The following is a 22,235-nucleotide window of genomic DNA, read 5'->3' as shown; positions in this document are numbered from 1 at the left end:
TATCATATATCTATATCTTATCTATATACCTTGAAATGTGCTCTTTAAAATTCCTCAAAATTTACAAACTCTGCAATCAAACACTAAGGTATGAGAGATGCTACTTTACAGCCAGTTAATTCACTTGCCCTTTTGGTAAATCTTGTATCTGCAGGGTGTGACACATAGTGCATGCTTGTTATTCGAACTCACAATTATTATTTTTAATATTTATGTCTTCTATTCTATACTTGTCTAGTAGACCATATACTATTCAGTATAAATTGTACAATTATTATAATAGTATTCACAATTATTATTTTATTGTCTTTATTATTATTATTATTATTATTATTAGTATTATTATTATAGGTAAGAAATAAAAAAGCAAGGAGCAATATACAGGTATGTAACGAGGGATGGCCGGGCACCTGTGCCGTACCCCCTCTTCCCAATAAGACCAACCCAAACATAAAAAAAAGTCTTTACTCACCGTTCTTCGGTCTTCTTTTGTCTGCAGGGGGCCTGCCCCTGAATCACATCAGGCACAAATTACAACTGAATTATGGGATATATGACACATCTATCAACCAAGGTATTGATCACCAATTTATGTATTTGGTAAGGCTTAATTCAGGGAGGTTTAAAAAGGCCTCAATACCTATAAACTTTAACATAATATTAATCTTAGTCTGCATTCATGAAGGTAGATCATTTTGCTGATATGCTAGAACGGGAAATAACCCATACATTTATATATAAGATATACAGATTTTTTTGTAATTTTATACAGATGAGAAGAATCTCTAGTCCAATTTATACATATTTATAGAGCATGCATTTTAAGAACATTTAGCAAACTAAGGCTTCATTCACATCTGCGTTGGGGTCCCGTTCTGACGTTCCGTCAGAGGTTTCCGTCAGAATGGGACCCTGAGCAGACACAAACTCACACCGACGGAAACCAGAAATTTTGTCGTTTTGCCGGAAGCAATAGTGTAGTCGACTACGCTATTGCTTCTCTATTGCTTCCGGCAAAATGACGGATGTGAACGAAGCCTAAAAGTGTGCGCGCCGGCTGCAAGCCTACAGAGTAAAACAACAGCGGCCACTGCTGAAACACAGCATACTGAAAGCTCATTGGATCAGCTGCCGAGCGCGTTCACAAGAGAACGCTAGGTAGCATTGAAAGTGGTGCACTAGGCACAGTTCCCGAGCAGACGTATGAATAATGAAGTGCCCGCCACCTTCTATGTTGCTGGGGAAGATTGTGAACAAATAGCTATACAACAGAAAAAAAATGCATATCTCTGGTGGGGAAAAAAGGGAATTACACAATATGGGCATGGTTTTGTTTGTCTTTAAATGGGGAATAAGATGTTAACATTTATCTAATTTTGTTATGAAATCAGAGTTACACTTTAACATGGGTTTGCAGTGTTTTATGCTGACCAAGTGATGAATAGTCATTTGCAATATTGTGGACATATGTCTGTAATAAAAACATACAAATTAATCGTGTAATACAAGTTTTTTTTCATATATTTTGAAAGTTTATATCAGTTTTATAGCAAACCCTTGAATTAATTACAAAGTATCAGTAATAAATCAACCTCTGTTGACATAATATTACATAACTCAACAGTTACACAACATTTACATTCTACTTTCTCCTAAAGCATAACTCACTCAAATTTGTGACACACTCATCCCGTCACAGAAGTGTGCCAGAGTGATATACAAAGCCTTAAAGAGACAATGTAGGAAACTGCCCTGGGGTGTTTACTATTCACATTGGCAACAAACCTTTGTATGAATGGAATTCTTGGCAAGACAGATGGGAGTAAATAATGTTACAATATGGAATAAGGAATGAGATGAGATCACAGCTCCAGCCTGGCCATCCTTTGTAAACCTGGACAATGATCAGGGGTGCAGAATTTTGCAACCTATTTATGAGAGGCTCACATCAGTTTGATCAAGCTGCTGAACACACCACTACCTCAGTGAAAATGAGCACTATATGCAACCGCAAGGAGGACACTTTACAGACCTTACTCAACACTACTTACTCAACCAAAGGTAAGGAACCTAGATGGCTCAGACTATGGACACCTCCGTCCCGACATATCATTTTAAACTGTTTGCTTAACTTAAATTGTATTTTATTTTAAAAGATTAAATTAACTTTAATCTGAACTTTATTTGCATAACTCCACCAAGTATGACACTGACATTATTTTAAATGAGTTACAATAATATATATATATATATATATATATGTGTGTGTGTGTGTGTGTGTGTGTGTGTGTGTGTGTGTATTCTGCATAAGTGATGCACAAACATGCAAAAATAACACAATATCTTGTGACGTGTAGTAAGCTTTTATGGCCTGCGTGTGACGTAATGAATAGGATGCTTAAAGCAACATTTTTCTCCATCAGCAAAAAACACAAACCATATATGAGCGGAACATTTATGATATTTTTTATATTTTTAAAATGACAGTTTCGTATAAGGGAACCTAGTTTTCCGGTACCTAGATGAAAATTTGAAATCATGTATCTCCGGCCGCTGCAAACCCCTGGCCCCTGGTAGATTATAAGGCTCCATTGTAGTGATATTTATGCTGACATAACATCCAGGAGTCAGGTGACGTTGCGACATGACCACATAGTTCAATGGCTCTAGTGCTTTAGACTTTAAAAAAACTTTAAGAAATGTCCTTGAGAAATGATGTTGCTCTTATTTACAGAATTAAACTTTGTGTTCTGTAATATAACATTGCAGATATTTTATGTTATAATTCTATAGAATCGACATACATTAAAAGGGTTGTCTCACTAAGAACTCTTTTCCATATACCCTAATAGAGAATGTGGATGTTGTAGAGAGCAGCTCCCCAATGGCAGACTCGGCCTGTCAGTGTAATACATGGATAGCCATTCATTTGAATGGCCGCCATGTACTACTACAAATTTACGGGTAAGTGCAACTTCTGACCGGTAATTTCAGAAGCCAGACCCTCGGTGATTACCTGCTATGTCGGCTTTGTTTCAAGCTGTAGTTCTTATGGTGAGACATCCCCTTTAACAATTTGTATTATAGGGAACCTGTCACGTTGAATATGCTGAAGTCAGGATGTTATAGAGCAGAAGGAGCTGAGTAGATTGATGTATAGTTATGAGCAAAAAGATTCAGGATAACCTATAATTTGTTCTTTTAAATCCCTGCTCACTTTTGGCTAAAGAGTCCAGTGGGTGGTCTCAACCATTGATTGACAGCTTTCCCTGAATAAATGTGAATACAGAAATAGCTGCCAATCACTAACTAGGACCACCCACTGGACTCTTTAGCCCACAGTGAGCAGGGATTTAAATCAATAAATTGCAGGTTATACTGAATCTTTTCCACACAACTGTATATTCATCTCATCTACTCTATAACATGATGTCCACAGACTGGCCTGCATGTGTGATGTGACAGGTTCCCTTTAATATCTTCAAAGAATAACAACTTTCTAACATCTTTCTTGAGGCCTGTACTTGTTAAATATACTTCTAGTAATTGTTGTTCCATGCTGATTAAAACCAGCCTGAAATGTAAACACAAAGCCAGATGAATATTAGTTCAGTCTGATCAATTATTAGAATTTTTAAGCAATGTCAGAGGGTCAGTGGGGGCCAATGTTCCTACAATCAAATGCAGCACAGTTAAATGGAGCAGAAATATTGAATTGTAGCTTGCATTTAGCTTCACATAGTTCTACATGAAAAAAAAGTCTATACTTACCTAGCAAGTTTGCAATGTGAAGTGGTAGACCCTGGTGAATGATGTTACTCCCCTCCGCCAGCCAGCTCCATAGAGGAGACTGTGGTGATATCTAATATTAGGTGTCTGCAGTCTCTGCAGACAGTTTCAGATATCGCTTCCTCCTATGTGCCATTCTCTCCTATGTCCCATAGCCATCACTAATTGTGATTTTCATAGAAATACACTGTCAGGATTTAATATAGCAACTCAGAACCTGAGATTTTAAAAACTTGGCTCTTCGACTGTTGCATGACCTGCAAAAACATAAAACTAAATTATCCAGGAGATTAAAAAAAAATAGTTAAAGGTTATGTACACCTTTAAATGGATTTTTTTTAATGTATTTGTAATGATGGGGGTAGGGAAACGGACAAGTGAGCCCTAATCTACCCGCCACTCTGTCCCTGCCTACTTGCAACGACCCGCCCTAGGCGACGGGGTACAACTGGGCGGCGGTCCCTACGCTCAGTAAGTGCACGAGACAAACAGACAAGGGTACACAAAGCAAAGGGAAATGGGGCAGTTGCCCACGGCAACACCGTGAGCAACAAGAGTGGTGAACGAGCCGAGTCAAACCAGGAGTGAACGAGGTACCAAACGCAGAGCAGGAGAGTAGTCAGTAAGCCAGGGTCAGTATGAAGCAGGGTCAAATAGTCAGAAGCTGTAGCTGGGCCAGGAAACCACACGAGAAGAATCACAAGCAAAGGAGGAACAGGAAAGGCAGGTATAAATAGACAGAGGGCGGGAGCTAGCTCCGTCTGGCCAGGCTGCGATAGGCTCTCTCGCTCCTAAGCCTGCCATCCTGAGTGGTGGAAGATGGAGTCAGTCTCAGAGACATAGACTCAGGTGCAGACTGATTACCTATGGGCGTATACACAGAAGTTGTGCCTGTCAGATCCTTTACAGTATTTATTAAATCAATGTTTTTTTTTGTTTTAAATCACTTTTCTAATTGACTTTTATTAAAAAAATGTTTTTACTTTTGACGATTTAACCTCTATGTATCCTGTATACATAGGAGCTGTATCGTTCTTTCTCAGCCACTCATGAACTTAGATGTGATCGATTTTCAAAGGAACCTGTGTGTCACACGAACCGCTCTCAGCCGAGCCGTCAGTTCAGCTGAACTAACGGAATTGGCTGAGAGTGATACAGCTTCTATGTATACCGGATACATTGAAGCTGTATTGTAAAAAGTTCAAATAATTTTTTACTAAAAATTCAATTAGAAAAGTGATTTAAAGAGACTCTGTCACCACATTATAAGTGCCCTATCTCCTATATAAGGAGATCGGCGCTGTAATGTAGGTGACAGTAATGCTTTTTATTTAGAAAAACTATCTATTTTAAACCACTTTATGAGTGATTTTTAGCTTTATGCTAATGAGTTTCTTAATGCCCAAGTGGGCGTATTTTACTTTAGACCAAGTGGGCATTGTACAGAGGAGTGTATGACGCTGACCAATCAGCGTCATGCACTTTTCTCCATTCATTTACACTGCACTAGCGATATAGTTATATCGTTATGTGCAGCTACATACACAAACACTAACATTACTGCAGTGTCCTGATAATGAATATACATCACTACCAGCCTGGACGTGATGTTTATTCAGAATCCTGACACTTCTGAATCTTCTCGCGAGATTACGATGTAACCTGTCATTTCAAACGAGATTAGGCTTGCCTTGCTGGAATCTCACAGAAAAGATTCAGAAGTGTCAGGATTCTGAATAAACATCACGTCCAGGCTGGTAGTGATGTATATTCATTATCAGGACACTGCAGTAATGTTAGTGTTTGTGTATGTGGCTGCACATAGCGATATAACTAAATGGGCAGTGTAAATGAATGGAGAGAAGTGCATGACACTGATTGGTCAGAGTCATACACTCCTCTGTACAACGCCCACTTGGTCTAAAGTAAAACACGCCCACTTGGGCATTAAGAAACTCATTATCATAAAGTTAAAAATCGCTCATAAAGTGGTTTAAAATAGAACATAGGGAGAGAACCTCCAGCTCACCTGACACACTCCAGTGTGTCGCAGATGGCGCCCGGATCCTCGTGTCGGCACACGGATAACAACAAGAAGAAGGAAGGGAGGTAGGATCCAGCGCTGAGTAGGCCTAGAGGATACTACCCCTCCACTTCATACACACCTAGGACCAATACTACTGGACTTTCCTTTTAATCCAATCAATTAAACTTGGAAAATTTCCATTTTAACGCTACTCAGCGCTGGATCCTACCTCCCTTCCTTCTTCTGGTTTAAAATAGATCGTTTTTCTAAATAAAAAGCATTACTGTCACCTACATTATAGCGCCGATCTCCTTATGTAGGAGATAGGGCACTTATAATGTGGTGACAGAGCGTCTTTCAAACACTAAACACACTGATTTAATTAAAATGTTTACATAGCCTTTAAATACAACGTCCTTACCCAGCTCAGGTGTATAATGTCGATGGGGGGTGGTACATAACTCAGGGGTGTAGCTAGGGGGGACAGGCGGGGCATGTGCCCCGGGCGCACTAGAGGGGAAGGTAGTGGGGGCGCTGACGCAGAATCCCCGGCCAGAGAATTGCCGGCGCTCTGGCCTAGGATTCCGCTCTTGGAGAAGCCCCTGATGTCACTATCCATATATGGACAGTGACGTCAGGGGCTCCTCCAGGAGCGGAATAACTGGCCAGAGCGTCGGCAACGATGCACTGGCTGGGGATTCCGCTCCTAGAGCGAGCCCTAATGGTGCTATCTACAGGGAAGGGGTGTGGGGCACTATCTAAATGGGCGCAGTGTGGATTTATCTACAAGGGGCGTGTGGCACTATCTACAATGGGGGTGGTACTACTTACTAGGGGGGAGTGTGGCACTATCTACAGGGGGTGTCTGGCACTATCTACTGGGGGGGAGTATGGCAGTATCTACAAGGGGTGTGTGTGTGGCTCTATCTACAAGGGGGAGTGTGTTGCACTCTACTGGGGATGAGTACGGCAATATTTACAGGGGGCTGTGTGGCACTCTACAAGGGGGGGTGTGGCACAGTCTACAAGAGGGGGCTGTGTGGCAATAACTTCAGGGGGCTGTGTGTTACTATCTACAAGGGGGCTGTGTGGCTGTGTGGCAGTATCTACAAGGGGGGGATGTGGCACTATCTACAAGAGAAGGCTGTTTATTATGTCACCATATAGTTTCACTAGCCTCAGTTATACAATGTGTTTTAATAAATAAAACATACATATTTGGTATCGCTGCATCCGTAACGGCCTGATTTATAAAAAAAATTATGTTATTTATCCTGCGCGATGAACGCCGTAAAACAAAAACCCTAAAAAAACAATGCCAGAATTGCCGTTTTTTGGTCACTTTGCCTTCCAAGAATTGGAATAAAAAGTGATCAAAAAGTTGCATGTATTCAAAAATACCTATAACAACTATAGTTGTCTCGCAAAAAAAAAAAAAGCCCTCATACAGCTCCGTCAACAAAAAATTAAATGCCTATGGTTCTTACAAAATGGCGACAGAAAAAAAATACATTCTTTGAACAAAAGTAATTTTTTTGTGCAAAAAGTTGTAAAACATAAAAAAGTGCTCTAAATTTGGTATCGCTAGAATCGTACTGACCGGCAGAATAAAGTTAACATGTAATTTACAATGCATGATGAACGCTGTATTAAAAAAAACAACTAAAAAAACGATGCCAGAATTGCTGTTTTTGGTCACCTTGCCACCCAAAACAGGATAAAAAGTGATAAAAAAAAAATCATGTACCCCAAAATTGTACCAATAAAGACTAAAGCTCGTCCCACAAAAAAACAGCCCTCATACCACTACCACTACAACGATGAAAAAATAAAATAAGTTAAGACTCCCATGATTCAGGAAAGAAAAAATAAGCAGTTGTACAGGCCTGATGGGAACCTTTCTTTTGTTTAAAAGGCGATTTATCAAGTTATAAAATTGGGGAACCAGGAAGGGGAGGGCCCAAACATATCTGCTGGAAGCGAGGGTGCCCGTATTATACCAGGACAACACTTTCCCAGCAAAATTCCCCAAACTGCAAAGGTGCAGAGTGTGTACCAAAAGTGCGACACTGGCCTGTGCATAAAAGATTGCTTCACAGCGTAACACATATCTATGGATTATTTTATTGTATTTGTTTTTTACCTTATTATTATACCACCTTATTATGCCCTGATGTACTCTGCACATCATACCTATGCCCCCCCCCCCCATTATAAACCGAAATACCAGTAATACTCTAAACAATACTACTACCAAGCAAAATCCACGCTCCAAAAGCCAAATGGTGCTCCCTCCCTTCTGAGCCCTACAGTGTGCCCAAACAGCAGTTTACTTCCACATATATGGCATCGCCATACCCGGGAGAACCCATTTAACAATTTTTGATGTGTGTGTCTCCAGTGGCACAAGCTGGGCATGACATATTTGCCACTGAAATGACATATCTGGGGAAAACTTGCAATTTTTGCTTTGTACCATCCATAGGGCAATCATTTATGGAAAAGGCCTGTGGGGTGAAAATGCTCACTACACCCCTTAATAAATGACTTGAGGGCTGTCGTTTCCAAAATGGGGTCAGTTCTCAGGGGTTTCTTTTATTATTTCACATCAGAACCTCTGCAATTGTGAACCAATACTTTGTAAGTCTTCAAATTAGGACTCAATTTCACATGGTGCTCTTTCACCTTTCGAATGTCCAGGCAAAAGATTAGAGCCACATGTAGGATCTTTCTAAAACTGGGAAACACAGCATAATAATTAGAGAGCTGTCTTTTCAAGGTGGCACAAGCTGGGCACCACATATTGGCATATATATGGAAAAATTGCCATTTTCACTTTGAAACATCGAGTGCACACTCATTTCTGGAAAACACTTGTGGGGTTAACATGCTCACTACACCCCTTGGGGAATACCTTGTGGGGTGTAGTTTCCAAAATGAGGTCTCTTCTGGGGGGTTTCCACTGTTTTGGTCCCACAGGGGCTTTGCAAATGCGTCATAGCTACCAGAAACCAATCCAGCAAAATCTGCACTCCAAAAGCCAAATGGAGCTCCTTCCCTTCTGAGCCCTACTATGTGCCCAAACAGCAGCTTATGACCACATATGGGGTATTGCCGTACTCGGAAAAATTTGATTTACAAATGTTGGGGTTCTTGTTTTTTTCCTTTTATTTGTTGAGAAAATTAAAAATTTTTAGCTAAAGCTACATCTTATTGAAGAAAAGGAATTGTTTTTATTTTCACTGCCCAATTCTAATAAAATCTATGAAACACCTGTGGGGTCAAAAAGCTCACTACACCACTAGATGAATTCCTCAAGGGGTGTAGTTTCCTAAATGGAGTCACTTTCTGGGCGTTTTCACTGTACTGGTACCTTAGGGGCTTTGCAAATGCAACATGGTGCGGAGAAACCAATCCAGCAAAATCTTGCCTCCAAAAGCCAAATGACGCTCCTTCCTTCTAAGCCCTCCCATGTGGCCAAACAGCAGTTTATGACCACATATGGAGTATTTACATACTCCGGAGATATTGCATTACAAATATTGGAGGGCTTTTTCTACTTTATTCTTTGTGGAAATTGTTGTTTTTTGTTGTTTTTTTTAGCTAAAACTACATCTTATTGGAAAAAATTTCAATTTTTCATTTTCAAGTCCAAATTCTAATAAAATCTATGAAACACTTGTGGGGTCAAAATACACCCCTAGATGAATACCTTGTGGATGTAGTTTGCAAAATTGGGTCTTTTTTTTTGTGTTTCCTTTGTTTTGACATCACAGGACCTCCTCAAACCTGACATGGTGCCTAAAATATTATCTAATAAAAAAGAAGGCCCCAAAATCCACTAGGTGCTCCTTTGCTTTTGAGGCCTGTGCTTCAGTCCATTAGCACACTAGGGCAACATGTGGGATCTTTCTAAGAACTGCAGAATCTGGGCAGTAAATATTGAGTTTAGTTTTTCTGGTAAATCCTTCTGTGTTACCGAAAAAATGGATTGAAAAGTAATTTCTGCAAATAAAAATGAAATTTGTAAATTTCCCCTCTACTTTGCTTCAATTCTTGTGAAACACATAAAGGGTTAAGAAACTTTCTAAATGCTGCTTTGAATACTTTGAGGGGAGCAGTTTTTAAAATGGGGTGATTTATGGGGGTTTGTATTATATGGGCCCCTCAAAGCCACTTCACAACTGAACTGGCCGCTGTAAAAAAAGCCTTTGAAATTTTCTTGAAAATGTGAGAAATTTCTGCTAAAGTTCTAAGCCTTGTAACGTCCTGGAAAAATAAAAGGATGTTGAAAAAACGATGCCAATCTAAAGTAGACATATGGGAAATGTTAATTAGCAACTATTTTGTGTGGTATAACTATCTGTAATACAAGCAAATACATTTAAATTTATAAAAATGCAAATTTTTGCAATTCTTCGCTACATTTTAGCATTTTTTACAATTAAATACTAAATGTGTTGACCAAATTTTACCAGTAACATAAAGTCCAATGTGTCATGAGAAAACAATCCCTTGGATAGGTAAAAGCATTCCAAAGTTATTACCACATAAAGTGAAACATGTCAGATTTGAAAAATAAGGCTCTGTCACGAAGGTCAAAGCGGGAAGGAGTTATTTTCTTTTCTTTTAAGTTATTGTTATGTTAACTAGTTTTCTATGACTATATTGCTTCTAAAATCTACAAATGGTTTTATGCTCAAGTTACATTTAAAAAAAATAAAAATTACACCTCATTGGTAGAGAAAGAAAATATGGCGCGGTGGAAGGAGATGTCGAGAAAGGTTTGGGGGGCACCAAACTGAATCTTTTCCCCGGGTGCAGGAGAACCTAGCTACGCCTCTGCATAACTGGTATATAATGGGTCAGGCAATGTTTTTCCAGGCCCTTCACTCCTTAGCTCAATGTAGTTTCTGTGTTGCGTTACCGCTTCCGTTTGCATTACCATTGATTTCAATGGTAATGCTTCAGCTTCAATGTGTTTCAGTATATTTCCGTTCCGTAAAGTTTCAGTTTTTTCACAGAAACAATAGCATAGTCGACTACACTATTGTTTACTGGAAAAAATTGAAACTTTACGGAACGGAAACAAACTAAAACGGAAGCATTACCATTGAAATCAACAGGAGTGCAAACAGAAGCGATAGTTTTCGTTCGGCTTTCCGTTCATCGGTTCCTCTCACGGAAAGTTTTAACGGAACCCGAACGCTGATGTGAACAGGCCACTAATCTAGTTATAGACAGCCAAACCTTATTCTAAACAAATCGTCTAAACTGGATCTATCCATAGGATTATGATAACATTGTATTTGTTTTGTACATACATAGTAGTACAGTGTACATCATCTTTATTTTCATTCATTTATTTCAGCGAACAGCACATCCAGAAAAAGATTGTCAAGTAATCAGAGGATACCATCAAATCATGTAAGATCATATTCCCTATTAGTGCCTCCTATGTTATTAATTTACATATCTGATAACACACAGGATGCAAAGTCTGTAACAAAACCCCCAGCTCACATGATATTATGTACAAAGGGGCAAAAATAAAAAAGCCCTCAGCGACTGACCTCGCAAAAAACTTCCTAGTTCTAAGTTTCCTATACTCCTATAAGTGTCACATAGGGAGATTTAACAAATACCAGGAGACTGCAGCAGGCTACCGATCAGTAAAGCCGGAGAGGAAGTCGAACCATCTCCTTCCTTCACCATGTAGACATAAAATTTTTTTCATCTTAGCAATGTAAATAAAGTTGCTACGTTTTGCAGTGCGATGATCCAAACATATGTCATCCCTTACTCCATTCTGCAGGTAATTGATCCGCACTGGACAAAGAAGTATCTGCCCCAGCAAACTGATCTTCTACGTGTTTTATGCAAAAGTGAAGAAGTTTGGAGACTTCCTCCACCAGAACCATTTCGGCATCGCCGCTCTGTTAAACACAGTAAGAAGAACATGAAGGCTGTGAACACCTTTGAGAGCATTTTTTTAAAATTTTTAATAAATAGATTAGTCAGTGTGTTTAATGTAACTTTGTAATTAGTCTTTATTAAAAAATCGTTTTACTTTTGGAGATACAGCTGTTCTATTCTCTTTTACTCTGAATCCGTCAGTCCCGTGGACCTGACAGGTTCAGTGTCGGCGGGTCCGTGACACGCAGGATCCACCTGTAAGCGATCACATCGAAGTTCATAACTTAAATGTGAGCAATTACAGGTGGATCCTGCGTGTCAGCGACATGTAGGACCCGCCGACACTGAACCCGTCATGTCCGCTGGACTGACGGATTCAGTGTAAACTGAGCGATACAGCTGTTCTGTATAGAGAATACAGAACATCTGTATCTCCAAAAGTAAAATTATTTTTTAATAAAGATTAATTACAAAGTTACACTAAACACATTGACTAATCTATTTATTTAAAAAAATAAAAAAAAATGCCCTCAAAGGTGTACATAGCATTTTATAGGTCACACAATGCATTTTATGTTTTGCTGTAGCCTAAATGTATTTCATTCTGTAAGCACATGCATGTGATTGTATTAATAAAAGGGGTTGTCCCCCAAAAATCAGCTGATCACAGGATGTCCTACTGCTGGGAACCCCAGCAGTCAGTGTTTATCCTGTAGGGGGGAACCCGGCAGCAAATGTTACATTTCCCTGCAGTTCCACCTCAGGGGAAATTAAGCAAAACACGATTCCAATTGAAATCAATGGAATGCTTGTGTATTGCATAGACATGTTAAGTCCTCCAGGGAACGAACGTCCCTATGTAGCCACCCTCCACTCTGGCTAATATGTAAGAGGCCTGAACAAGGAACCCCCCTCTATTGTCAGAATTCTATAATAGCATGCCCTTTCATTTTTTTGGCCATATTTTTTTGGGCTGAAGTCAAATTAGACTAGATTTATGTTTGAGATGACAGCTAATAAAATAAATGATAGTTACATGGTAGACTGCAGTTGTATGTTCATACTATAAGTTTACAAAAAATATGTATAATTAAATAATTTACTTTTATTTTACAGACATATGTATGGAAAACCAGATGCCAAAATGTGCCAAGACTAAGCAGAATGTTCCTCTTCATAATGTAAGACTGTATTAAATTTCTATATAGTGTACATAGTATATTAGTAGCATAGTCGTAAACACCTATACATGGAGTCATCTATACAAAGTGTTAATAAGGTACTTTGATTTTTGTTGAGTTACTACCAATAGTGGCAGCATCTGGAAAACATTTTTTAAATATTGTTATTCACAACTTAGGCTAAGTTCACACCTCTTTTTTTACTGTACGTCTGACTTGCATGTTTTGACATGAAAAAATAGTGTCAAAATGTGTACCAAAGTGTGTACATTGATATCTATGGTCAGGACGGATGCCCTATTGGTGTAGTTTGTGCTTACGTATTGTGTGCTTAGGCTCTATCGTTTTTTTTCCCATGTCCTGAAAAGAGTAGTCTACTACGCTTTTCAGTTCTCTTCCAAAATGCATACCACACATATACTTTTTTATTTGTATTGAAGTCAATGGACGGCGTATGCAATCTTAAACCCTACGTTTGCATACGTAAAACGTATACGTTTTTGTCAATATACATGGGAAATCTAGACTTTACAAAGTTTGATTTAGCTAAAGAACAAAAAAAGTATACGTTTTTAGAACTAAGAACTGACACAAATGTATAAAAACGTATGCGACGTATACTACAAAAAAAGTAAGCGTATGTTACAAATGCATGTTTTTGTAACTTTAAAAACGTATACGTCGTCGTATACCACAAACATGTGCGCAAATCGAGATGTGAACTCAGCCTAACACGTAAGATAGATCGAACTTGTCATACATTTACACCATTTTCTGGCGCACATAACTGGCGAAATAGTATGATATATATGTAGAAATGTTTATGACTATGCATGGCAATAAATCTCAATGAATGGGATAACATATTAAGCTTCTCTTTAGACCTATTTGCTGATGTGCTCATTTTCCATGCAAGGATAAACATGGCAATGTGATTTTACCAAGTCATGCCATGTGAAATGAGTGTGCCCACCTGCTGCCCCTAATGATGCTGCAAACCAATAAATTAGATTGGATAATTAAGTCCCAGCTGCATGCCATGATTTGACATGGAATAAACCGCATGCAAATCATAATGCCCGTCATTGTCTTTCATGAGAAATTGTAAAAAAAAAAAATGATTTACATGTAATTAAAAAATAGTTTTTTTCTCATTTGCCGTTTGTATTTTATTGCCTATAATGTTATTCCTACACTTATTGTAATAAAGATTTACATATATATTGATCCACAGATATATGTAATTTTTTTATATATTTATATGATAATGCACAGTAATTTAATGTCCCAACTCACGCAGTGCGGATCGCACAAGGTACATGGTTTTGGGGTGTCCTAATAATGCTAAATGCTATGGAACATGATTGATAGAATTGACAAATGACTTTTGTTTTATTCTCGTCCCTTAGAAACCTCTTCCCTCGTCATCAGCAGCCCTCAGTGTGACCAAACAGATTGCCAGCACTTTGCCAAGAACAAACGTCACTCCTGTCACAGTAGGGTAAGTCCCCTCCCCAACTAACTCGAAGTAAGCAGCTGCTGCTTGTGTGACAATAGCTGCACTGTGTAATTGAAGTAGGTCAGGTCCCTAATGTCCCCTGGACTTAAGAGAATAACAGGTGGCTTGGGTTAGGGGTCAACTATTTACCATAAAACGCAGGCAACTACAAATGATCTAATTAGAAACTTCAGTCAGCAGAATCATAATCATATATTGCCTGCTGATTGCAAGCAGAAGAGCATTTCAATGACAAAGAACATCATAGAAAAAATACAGCGCTCCTGTACTAAAAATAGAATACAAACTACAACCCATTGTACTGAATGAGCCGAGGTTTTTTCACTATATTCATGACTTGTCCGATTCCAAATGAATTTGACATTCTAATAAGAAGTCTTTAATATGCAAGGAGTACATTGTTTTAAGATCATTTTATTGACTCGCAATATAATAACTCCACTTTTAAGATGCCCAAATTAAGACACTTAAAGCAATTATTCTAAGCAGGTGCACATTTTCTTATATTACAGTTATACCCGTTCATCCTGGCATGCGTATGGGCCCAAATTAACCCACAGCGTAATAAACAAAGCTTTTAATTATACAGTTGATGGGGATATTTTGAGTCCATTCGATGATTGTACCCTTTTAAAAGGAGTTTTACAAAGGACCTAAATAAGGTACACATTGAGAGATAAAGGGCACAGGAAGTCACTTTCACTGCCGTTGCAATAGGAAAACACTTTGCACAGTAGGTACTTTTTAGTATGGATGTAAACTGTCCGACTGCTATTTGGCATCATGAATCTACATTTTATATAAAGAAATTTTAAAAAAAAGTGTGCCCATAATCTGTACTGCTTCCTATTGTTTTATTGCAGGTGCAATGATCCAATGCTTGTTGACACTGAAGAGGACATTATCTATGAAAATGAAGCCTATTTGCCTCTAACTGCCGTCTGGACACCAAAAAAATCGCCAAGCTTACTCCAGAAAATGGGACTAAAGTTCAGGAAGTCTGTAGAGTATATTGGTGCTTCAAACTCTGCCTTTGAGGAAGACTGAACAAAGAAATATATGACACGGGCAGCACTGTTCTGCGCTCATGTTTTCAAGCCAAAAAAGGATGTGTTTGCTTTACTATTTATTTTCTACAAATGCACTTGATTCCCACATAACTGGAACGTGAGGCACGGCCTGGATGAGAAATGTGATATCGAGGATGAGACATGTGATATCGATTGCATTTTTTAGGAAAACAGCAATTTGCAGTTCTCAAACTGTTTTGGAACTACAAGTCCCAGCAGTTAGGATCTTGTAACTCCATAGTGGTATGTGACCCAGATGATGGTTTATAAAGAAAAGGCCTGTTTAGATCCATGTTTATCTGCATGTAAAGCCGCATGCCGTGTTTCTGATTAAATTAATGGACCACCAAGAATGTTACCCAAGCATTGTAGTCAATATTTGTACCATGTAAGGAGCCAGCCTCTGAGTACTAGGATCAAAGAGGTATTCCTTGACTTGAAATATAGCATTCCTGCTTACTTGAATTTCCACTACTGCTATGCAGAGGCCTATTATGTCTATGCACTGTGACTGAGGTATATTTTGCGAGACTGTAGACTCCGAGAACCAGTGGCTGTATTCTGCTAACTACTATCTACAGGACATTTTAATTTCTTTACAACTCTGAGCAGTCACGCAGCCTCCCTCACCCATTAATGGCACCCCTGTGGGAAGTGAATCTTCTAAGGCCCCGCATGCTGTGGTGTTCTTGGATGGAACAAAGATGTCCAGCCAATAAAGCCAAGTCCTGCATGATGTTTCCAGTGGTGTTTTCCATGAATACAGTATCTCTAAGGGTATGTGCACAAGATAACTGCAATTACGTCTGAAATTACGGAGCTGTTTTCAGGAGAAAACAGCTCCGTAATTTCAGACGTAATTGCATGTACTGGCATTTTGCGAGGCGTCTTTTACGGACGTAATTTGGAGCTGTTCTTCATTGGAGTCAATGAAAAACGGCTCCAATTACGTCCCAAGAAGTGTCCTGCACTTCTTTGACGACTCTTATTTTATGCGCCGTCTTTTGACAGCGACGCGTAAAATGACAGGTCGTCAGCACAGTGCATCGGCAAACCCATTGAAATGAATGTGCAGATGTTTGCCGACGTATTGGAGCCGTTTTTTCAGACGGAATTCGAGGCGTAAAATGCCTCCATTATGTCTGAATAGAGGTCGTGTGAACCCAGCCTTAGGGTTCATGCACACATCCTTGTCCTTTTATTTGGCCACAAAAAATGGATCCGCAAAAAACAGACTGCATAAAGTTGGCTTCCATGTGCGGTCCATTTTTTAAAACAGATACACACTGAAGAAATTAAATTTGCAGAGGAAGAGACTGGTCAAAATTTATATAGCAGTGCAGAAAACCCCTTATCCTGCACTTGAAGAACAGAATTTGTCTTTTGTATACTCTGTTATCAATTGCTACTGTTTTACAACAAGGTTGGACTCTATTGCTTGCTGAGGTTATATAAGTTGTGTCCTTTCTGATATGTACATGGCCTGAGGAAGACGATTGTTCATCGTCGAAACGCGTAGCCACTTTCAATAAACTGAACTTATTAATAACTCGGGACTCCGTTCCACATCATTCTCACCACACAGCAGCGCCATCAAAAAGATCCATTTTTTTACCTGCATTTATAATACACCCATGGCACTTTTTATACATAAGCCCAAAGTCTTACAAATAATTAAACATGTTCCTAGGACTTTAAGACAAAAACTCCACCATTTTTTTCTCTGCCACTGTGTTTTATATGTGTAGTATATAATATTGAACAAGAGGTCTCCCATGATAATGCGTTAATGAGGTAAAGCACAGCATTATGATCTAGTATTATATCTCCTACTATGTATTGTGTTACCGGATAAGATGCTGCCTGGTAATGAATCTCTTTATAAAGCTGACTCCTTTTGAAAGATCAGATTATAAGTATAATGGAGGATAATCTGTGGCACTCCGGAGCTGGAAGGGCTGGTTCTTTTTCAGCAATATTATATTTTAATTTACCAAATGCTCGGCTGGTGTAAAATGATCAATAAGAGGGGGCTCACAGGTGGACCGCAGGTTGTGCTCCTCCCCAGACAGAAGGTGTTACATTTTGGCGATGTCAACAAAGCTCCTTTTCCCGCTCATGAAGCAAAGCAGTGGAAATGGTCATTTATTGATTTACATTTTTTATAATGAAGGAATTCAATGTTTTTGTAGCCTAATGTATTTATTTATTACTGTACACAAGGTATTGTCATGCAAATAGGACCTATATATTTTATAATGAACATTCTATAATGAACTCAGTATAAAATTTTTGAATGTCCTTATTATATGTATTTCTGGATGTTTCTGCTGGATGTTATTGTATATTATTATGGAAGGATGAATGATTGATGTAAATAAGTTAAAGGCCATATTTTGATGTGTGATTTTTTTTATGTCAATAAAATTATGTATAATGTGTTTAATATGAATCGGTCTTATTTTGACCCAATTTTTGCATATTTTACATGCTTAAAAGGAGCCGTACATGGTTAAAAAAAATTGTGTTGTTCTTCCAGAACCAGCGCCATACTTGTCTACGAGTTGTGTCTGGCATTGCAGCTCAGCGCCAATGAAGTGGTGCAATAATACACACAACCTGTGGAAAGGTGTGGCACACTTATTGGAAGAAACCCCTTTAAGGGTTCATACATATGGCTGTATTACAAATGCATGTTATATGGATCTGGTGCCCCAAAAAAATATATGGGCCCATACAATACCTTTGTGTGCCTCTAAGATTTCATAAAGAGGTTTACAGGGTTTATTCTCGGGGGAAGTGTTTCATCACATGCCATATAACTGGTGTATGCTCCATTGGACGCATCGTGTCTTTTAGGCTAGAATATGGTGCAGTATGAAGGCATGCGGCAGCACATTAATTATCTATAGCTTTGTAGTTTAGACCAATAGGAACCGCTTGAGCTACTGTACAGCCTTCGTGCACATTGCTTTACCTTGTGCTTGAGGAATTAGGTTGCTATCATACTCCATTTGGTCATCACAATGTAGTCTCCACAGACCGCTTAGAGGCCTGCTCATCATAATTCTTCATCATGAGGGTATGTTCACACGCTAGCTGTCATTTACGGCTGAAATGACAGCCTGTTTTCAGAAGAAAACAGCTGCGTCGTTTCAGCCATAAATGCTCCTCCTCGTAATATACGAGGCGTCTGTGACGCTCGTATATCTTGAGCTGCTCTTCATTGAGTTCAATGAAGAACGGCTCAAATTACGTGGCAAAGAAGTGCCCTGCACTTCTTTGCCGAGGCAGTCAATTTACGCGTCGTTGTTTGACAGCTGTCAAACGACGACGCGTAAATTACAGGTCGTCTGCACAATACGTCGGCAAACCCATTCAAATGAATGGGCAGATGTTTACCGACGTATTGTAGCCCTATTTTCAGGCGTAAAACGAGGCATAATACGCCTCGTTTACGCCTGAAAATAGGTCGTGTGAACCCAGCCTGAATGTTATACTCCTGGACATCTATTTGACATCTTTCTTAAAGGAGTTGTCCACTACCGGACAACTGATGACCTATCCATCAGATAGGTCATCAGTATATCATCGGTGCGGTTCCGACACCCGAACCCTGCACTGATCAGCTGCTCCGGTGGCCTGCAGGGAACCAGATGTTATGCCACATCATGCAATGTACGGAGCCGGAAGCAGTTGGCCACTTGAATAGGAGCAGAGCTGCTATACTGCAGCTCGGCCACTATTCCATGACCGGAGAAATTTGCTTCCGGCATAGACGTCTGGTGCCCGGAGGCAGCCAGAGCGGCTTAACGGTGTGGGGTCAAGGTGCCGGACCCCGACAGATCATGTACTGATGACTAGTGTATAGGTCATCGGTTGTCCGGTAGTGGACAACCCCGTTAATTTCATCCACATCATGTCTCATGATAGAGCAAAGATTTTAAATTATCTGGGAGTTGCATCCTTCCATGTTCCAACAGAATTATACATTATACATGACTTGCTGCCTGGGGAAGTGAAGTCACAAGCACTCTTAGTACATTTCTGGAAAGGTGGTGGTCACTTTTCAAGACAGTACGTTGATGGTTTGAAAAACCCAGTATAATATCTTAACTACGACACCACTGACTAACATAGTCTTTTATCAGTAAAGTTGCCCAGCCCATACACATTAGATAAACGTTTGCCAAACACGTTGGACTAATATGTATAGGGGAGTCCTAACTCACCCCCACGGCAGATGTTGAGGGGAAAGTAAGATCAGCATGTTGGATTTCGACATGCCTATCTCTCCCCATTAAGTACACATGCACGCTCGGCCAAGCCCAAGTGGGGTTGGGAGGAATAGGTGTTCGGCTGACAGCTATCTCAGGTGTATGGCCACCTTAACATCAATTCAAGAATTGCTTTTTAATACCTTCATCCCTTGTCAGTGTCCTATAGGCAGTGATATTATCAGGTAACAGTAGTGCAACTATATTCTTAAAGAGGATTTCCACCCAAAACATAAAACTGACATATATTAGTATAATATAATAGTTAAAAAGTTAGAGGAATAGCGAAAGTTTGGTTATTATGTTTCTTTAATAGATATGTTTAATTTTTCTGTTTTGCTGCTGTGGACAATATTGTGACAACAGGGAGAGGGAGTGCAACGAAATTGGTGGTCACTTTTGAAGTTGCTTCTCAGAAACTGACTTTCTCAGTATGTCCAAGCAATCAAAAGGGAACAGTTGATCATCAGTTTGTGAGAAGATAATTCAATAGTGACTGGTGCCCTGTCTTGTTTTTCTTCTATGGCTACTTTCTGCATAGACATTTGCTGCAATTGCTAATATTCCCCCCTCCTGATTTGTTACCTTTTACCACATACATTGCGCTCTCGACAAACTTTGCCATTTGAGGTTGTGCAGGAAATACAATGTTCTAGTCGCTGTGTGTTTGGGTCTGTCTTTAGGTTATTGTGGAGAAGAGAGTCTAGCTGTCCTACTGTAGTGTGACGGTATGTGCACACGATAACGTCAATTACGGCTGAAATTACGGAGCTGTTTTCAGGAGAAAACAGCTCCTGCATTTCGGACGTAATTGCTCGTACTCGCGTTTTGCGAGGCGTCCATTACGGACGTAATTTGGAGCTGTTCTTCATTGAAGACAATGAAAAACGGCTCAAATTACGTCCCAAGAAGTGTCCTGCACTTCTTTGACGAGGCTGTTATTTTACGCGCCGTCTTTTGACAGCGACGCGTAAAATTACAGGTCGTCAGCATAGTACTTCGGCAAACTCATTGAAATGAATGGGCAGATGTTTGCCGACGTATTCGAGCCATGTTTTCAGCCGTAATTCGAGGCGTAAAACACCTCGCTTACGCCTGAAAATAGGTCGTGTGAACCCAGCCTGAAAGTCACTGACAATGCGCCAGTCTGCTGCATACTGTATTGTGACTCCTCTTATATGCCAGACACAGGGAAAAATGACTGAAGACAAAAGAAGAACAGAAATTGGTTTCAAGAAATAGATGGCCCATGTCTACATGTGACTTTACTATGTGCATGAGGCCTATGATTGCATCCTACAAGAAAACTGTATGCAGACGGCAGCCAACCACTTGAACCTATAATCATTTATAGCTACATAAAAGTGATGTGCCTCATTTATCAAAACTATCTAACAGGAATACTATCTTTGTTGCCCATAGCAAACAATCACAGTACAGATTAAATTTTTCCAGAACTTTCAAAGCTGAATTCTGATTGGTTGCCTAGGCAATAAGGTACATATTTCTATTAGAGTGTTAGCTCTTGGCATTACTGGAGATCAGTTACAAAGAGTGCTCTTAAGGGCCTGTCCTACACTATGCAGACAACCCATGGATTTGAATGGGCACGGTGTAATGCTTAATTTCCCCTGTGGTGGAGCTGCTAGAAAATTGCTGCAATGTTTCCCCACAGATTACAGCTGATCACTTGGGGTCCCAGTAAAGGGAAACTTTGTTATCTTCTTATTGTCAAGAGACCCTTCTAACAAGTTGTGATTGTTAAAAGTAGAGAAGCCCTGCAGGAAAACCCCAAATAAAGAAGCATTAAGGCCTCATGCACACGACCGTAAAAACTCCCGTTATTACGGGTCGTAATTACGACCCGTGATAACGGGCTCATAGACTTCTATTGGCCACGGGTACCTTCCCGTTTTCTTACGGGAAGGTGCCCGTGCCGTTAAAAAAGATAGAACATGTCCTATTTCAGGCCGTAATAACGGCACGGACAGTCCATAGAAGTCTATGGAGCTCCCGTAATGAGGGGTGGCTACATGTGTGCACCCGTCATTACGGCAGCGTTGCTAAGCGACGTCAGTAAATAGTCACTGTCCAGGGAGCTGAAAGAGTTAACTGATCGGCAGTAACTCTTTCAGCACCCTGGACAGTGACTACCGATCAGAATAAAGAGCAACCTGTAAAAAATAAAAATAAAAGACGTTCATACTTACCGAGAACTGCCTGCTTCCTCCAGTCCGGTCTCCCGGCCGTTGCCTTGGTGACGCGTCCCTCTCGACATCCGGCCCGACGTTCTGGCCGTCCCTGGATGACGTTTCAGCCCATGTGACCGCTGCAGCCAATCACAGGTCAATCACAGGCTGCAGTGGTCACATGGACTGCCGCGTCATCCAGGGATGTCGGGCTGGATGTGAAGAGAGGGACGCGTCACCAAGACAACGGCCGGGTAAGTATAAATTT

The 22,235-nt window shown here is 39.9% G+C and overlaps 1 protein-coding gene across 1 annotated transcript; it reads left to right on the top strand.

Annotated features, from left to right (window-relative positions):
• Window positions 1-1,991: 1,991 nt before the first annotated feature.
• VXN (vexin) lies at window positions 1,992-16,210 on the top strand. Its single transcript, XM_075828297.1, has 6 exons — window positions 1,992-2,061; window positions 11,187-11,242; window positions 11,631-11,763; window positions 12,848-12,912; window positions 14,322-14,413; window positions 15,295-16,210. Exons 1-6 carry the CDS (start codon window positions 1,992-1,994, stop codon window positions 15,476-15,478), a joined length of 600 nt encoding a protein of 199 aa, XP_075684412.1. The 3' UTR covers window positions 15,479-16,210.
• Window positions 16,211-22,235: the final 6,025 nt, after the last annotated feature.

Source organism: Rhinoderma darwinii, chromosome 5 (genome assembly GCF_050947455.1).
Source record: "Rhinoderma darwinii isolate aRhiDar2 chromosome 5, aRhiDar2.hap1, whole genome shotgun sequence".
Taxonomy (NCBI): Eukaryota; Metazoa; Chordata; class Amphibia; order Anura; family Rhinodermatidae; genus Rhinoderma; species Rhinoderma darwinii.
The sequence above is the reverse complement of the archived record's forward strand: the minus strand, read 5'-3'. Positions and strand labels throughout refer to the sequence as shown.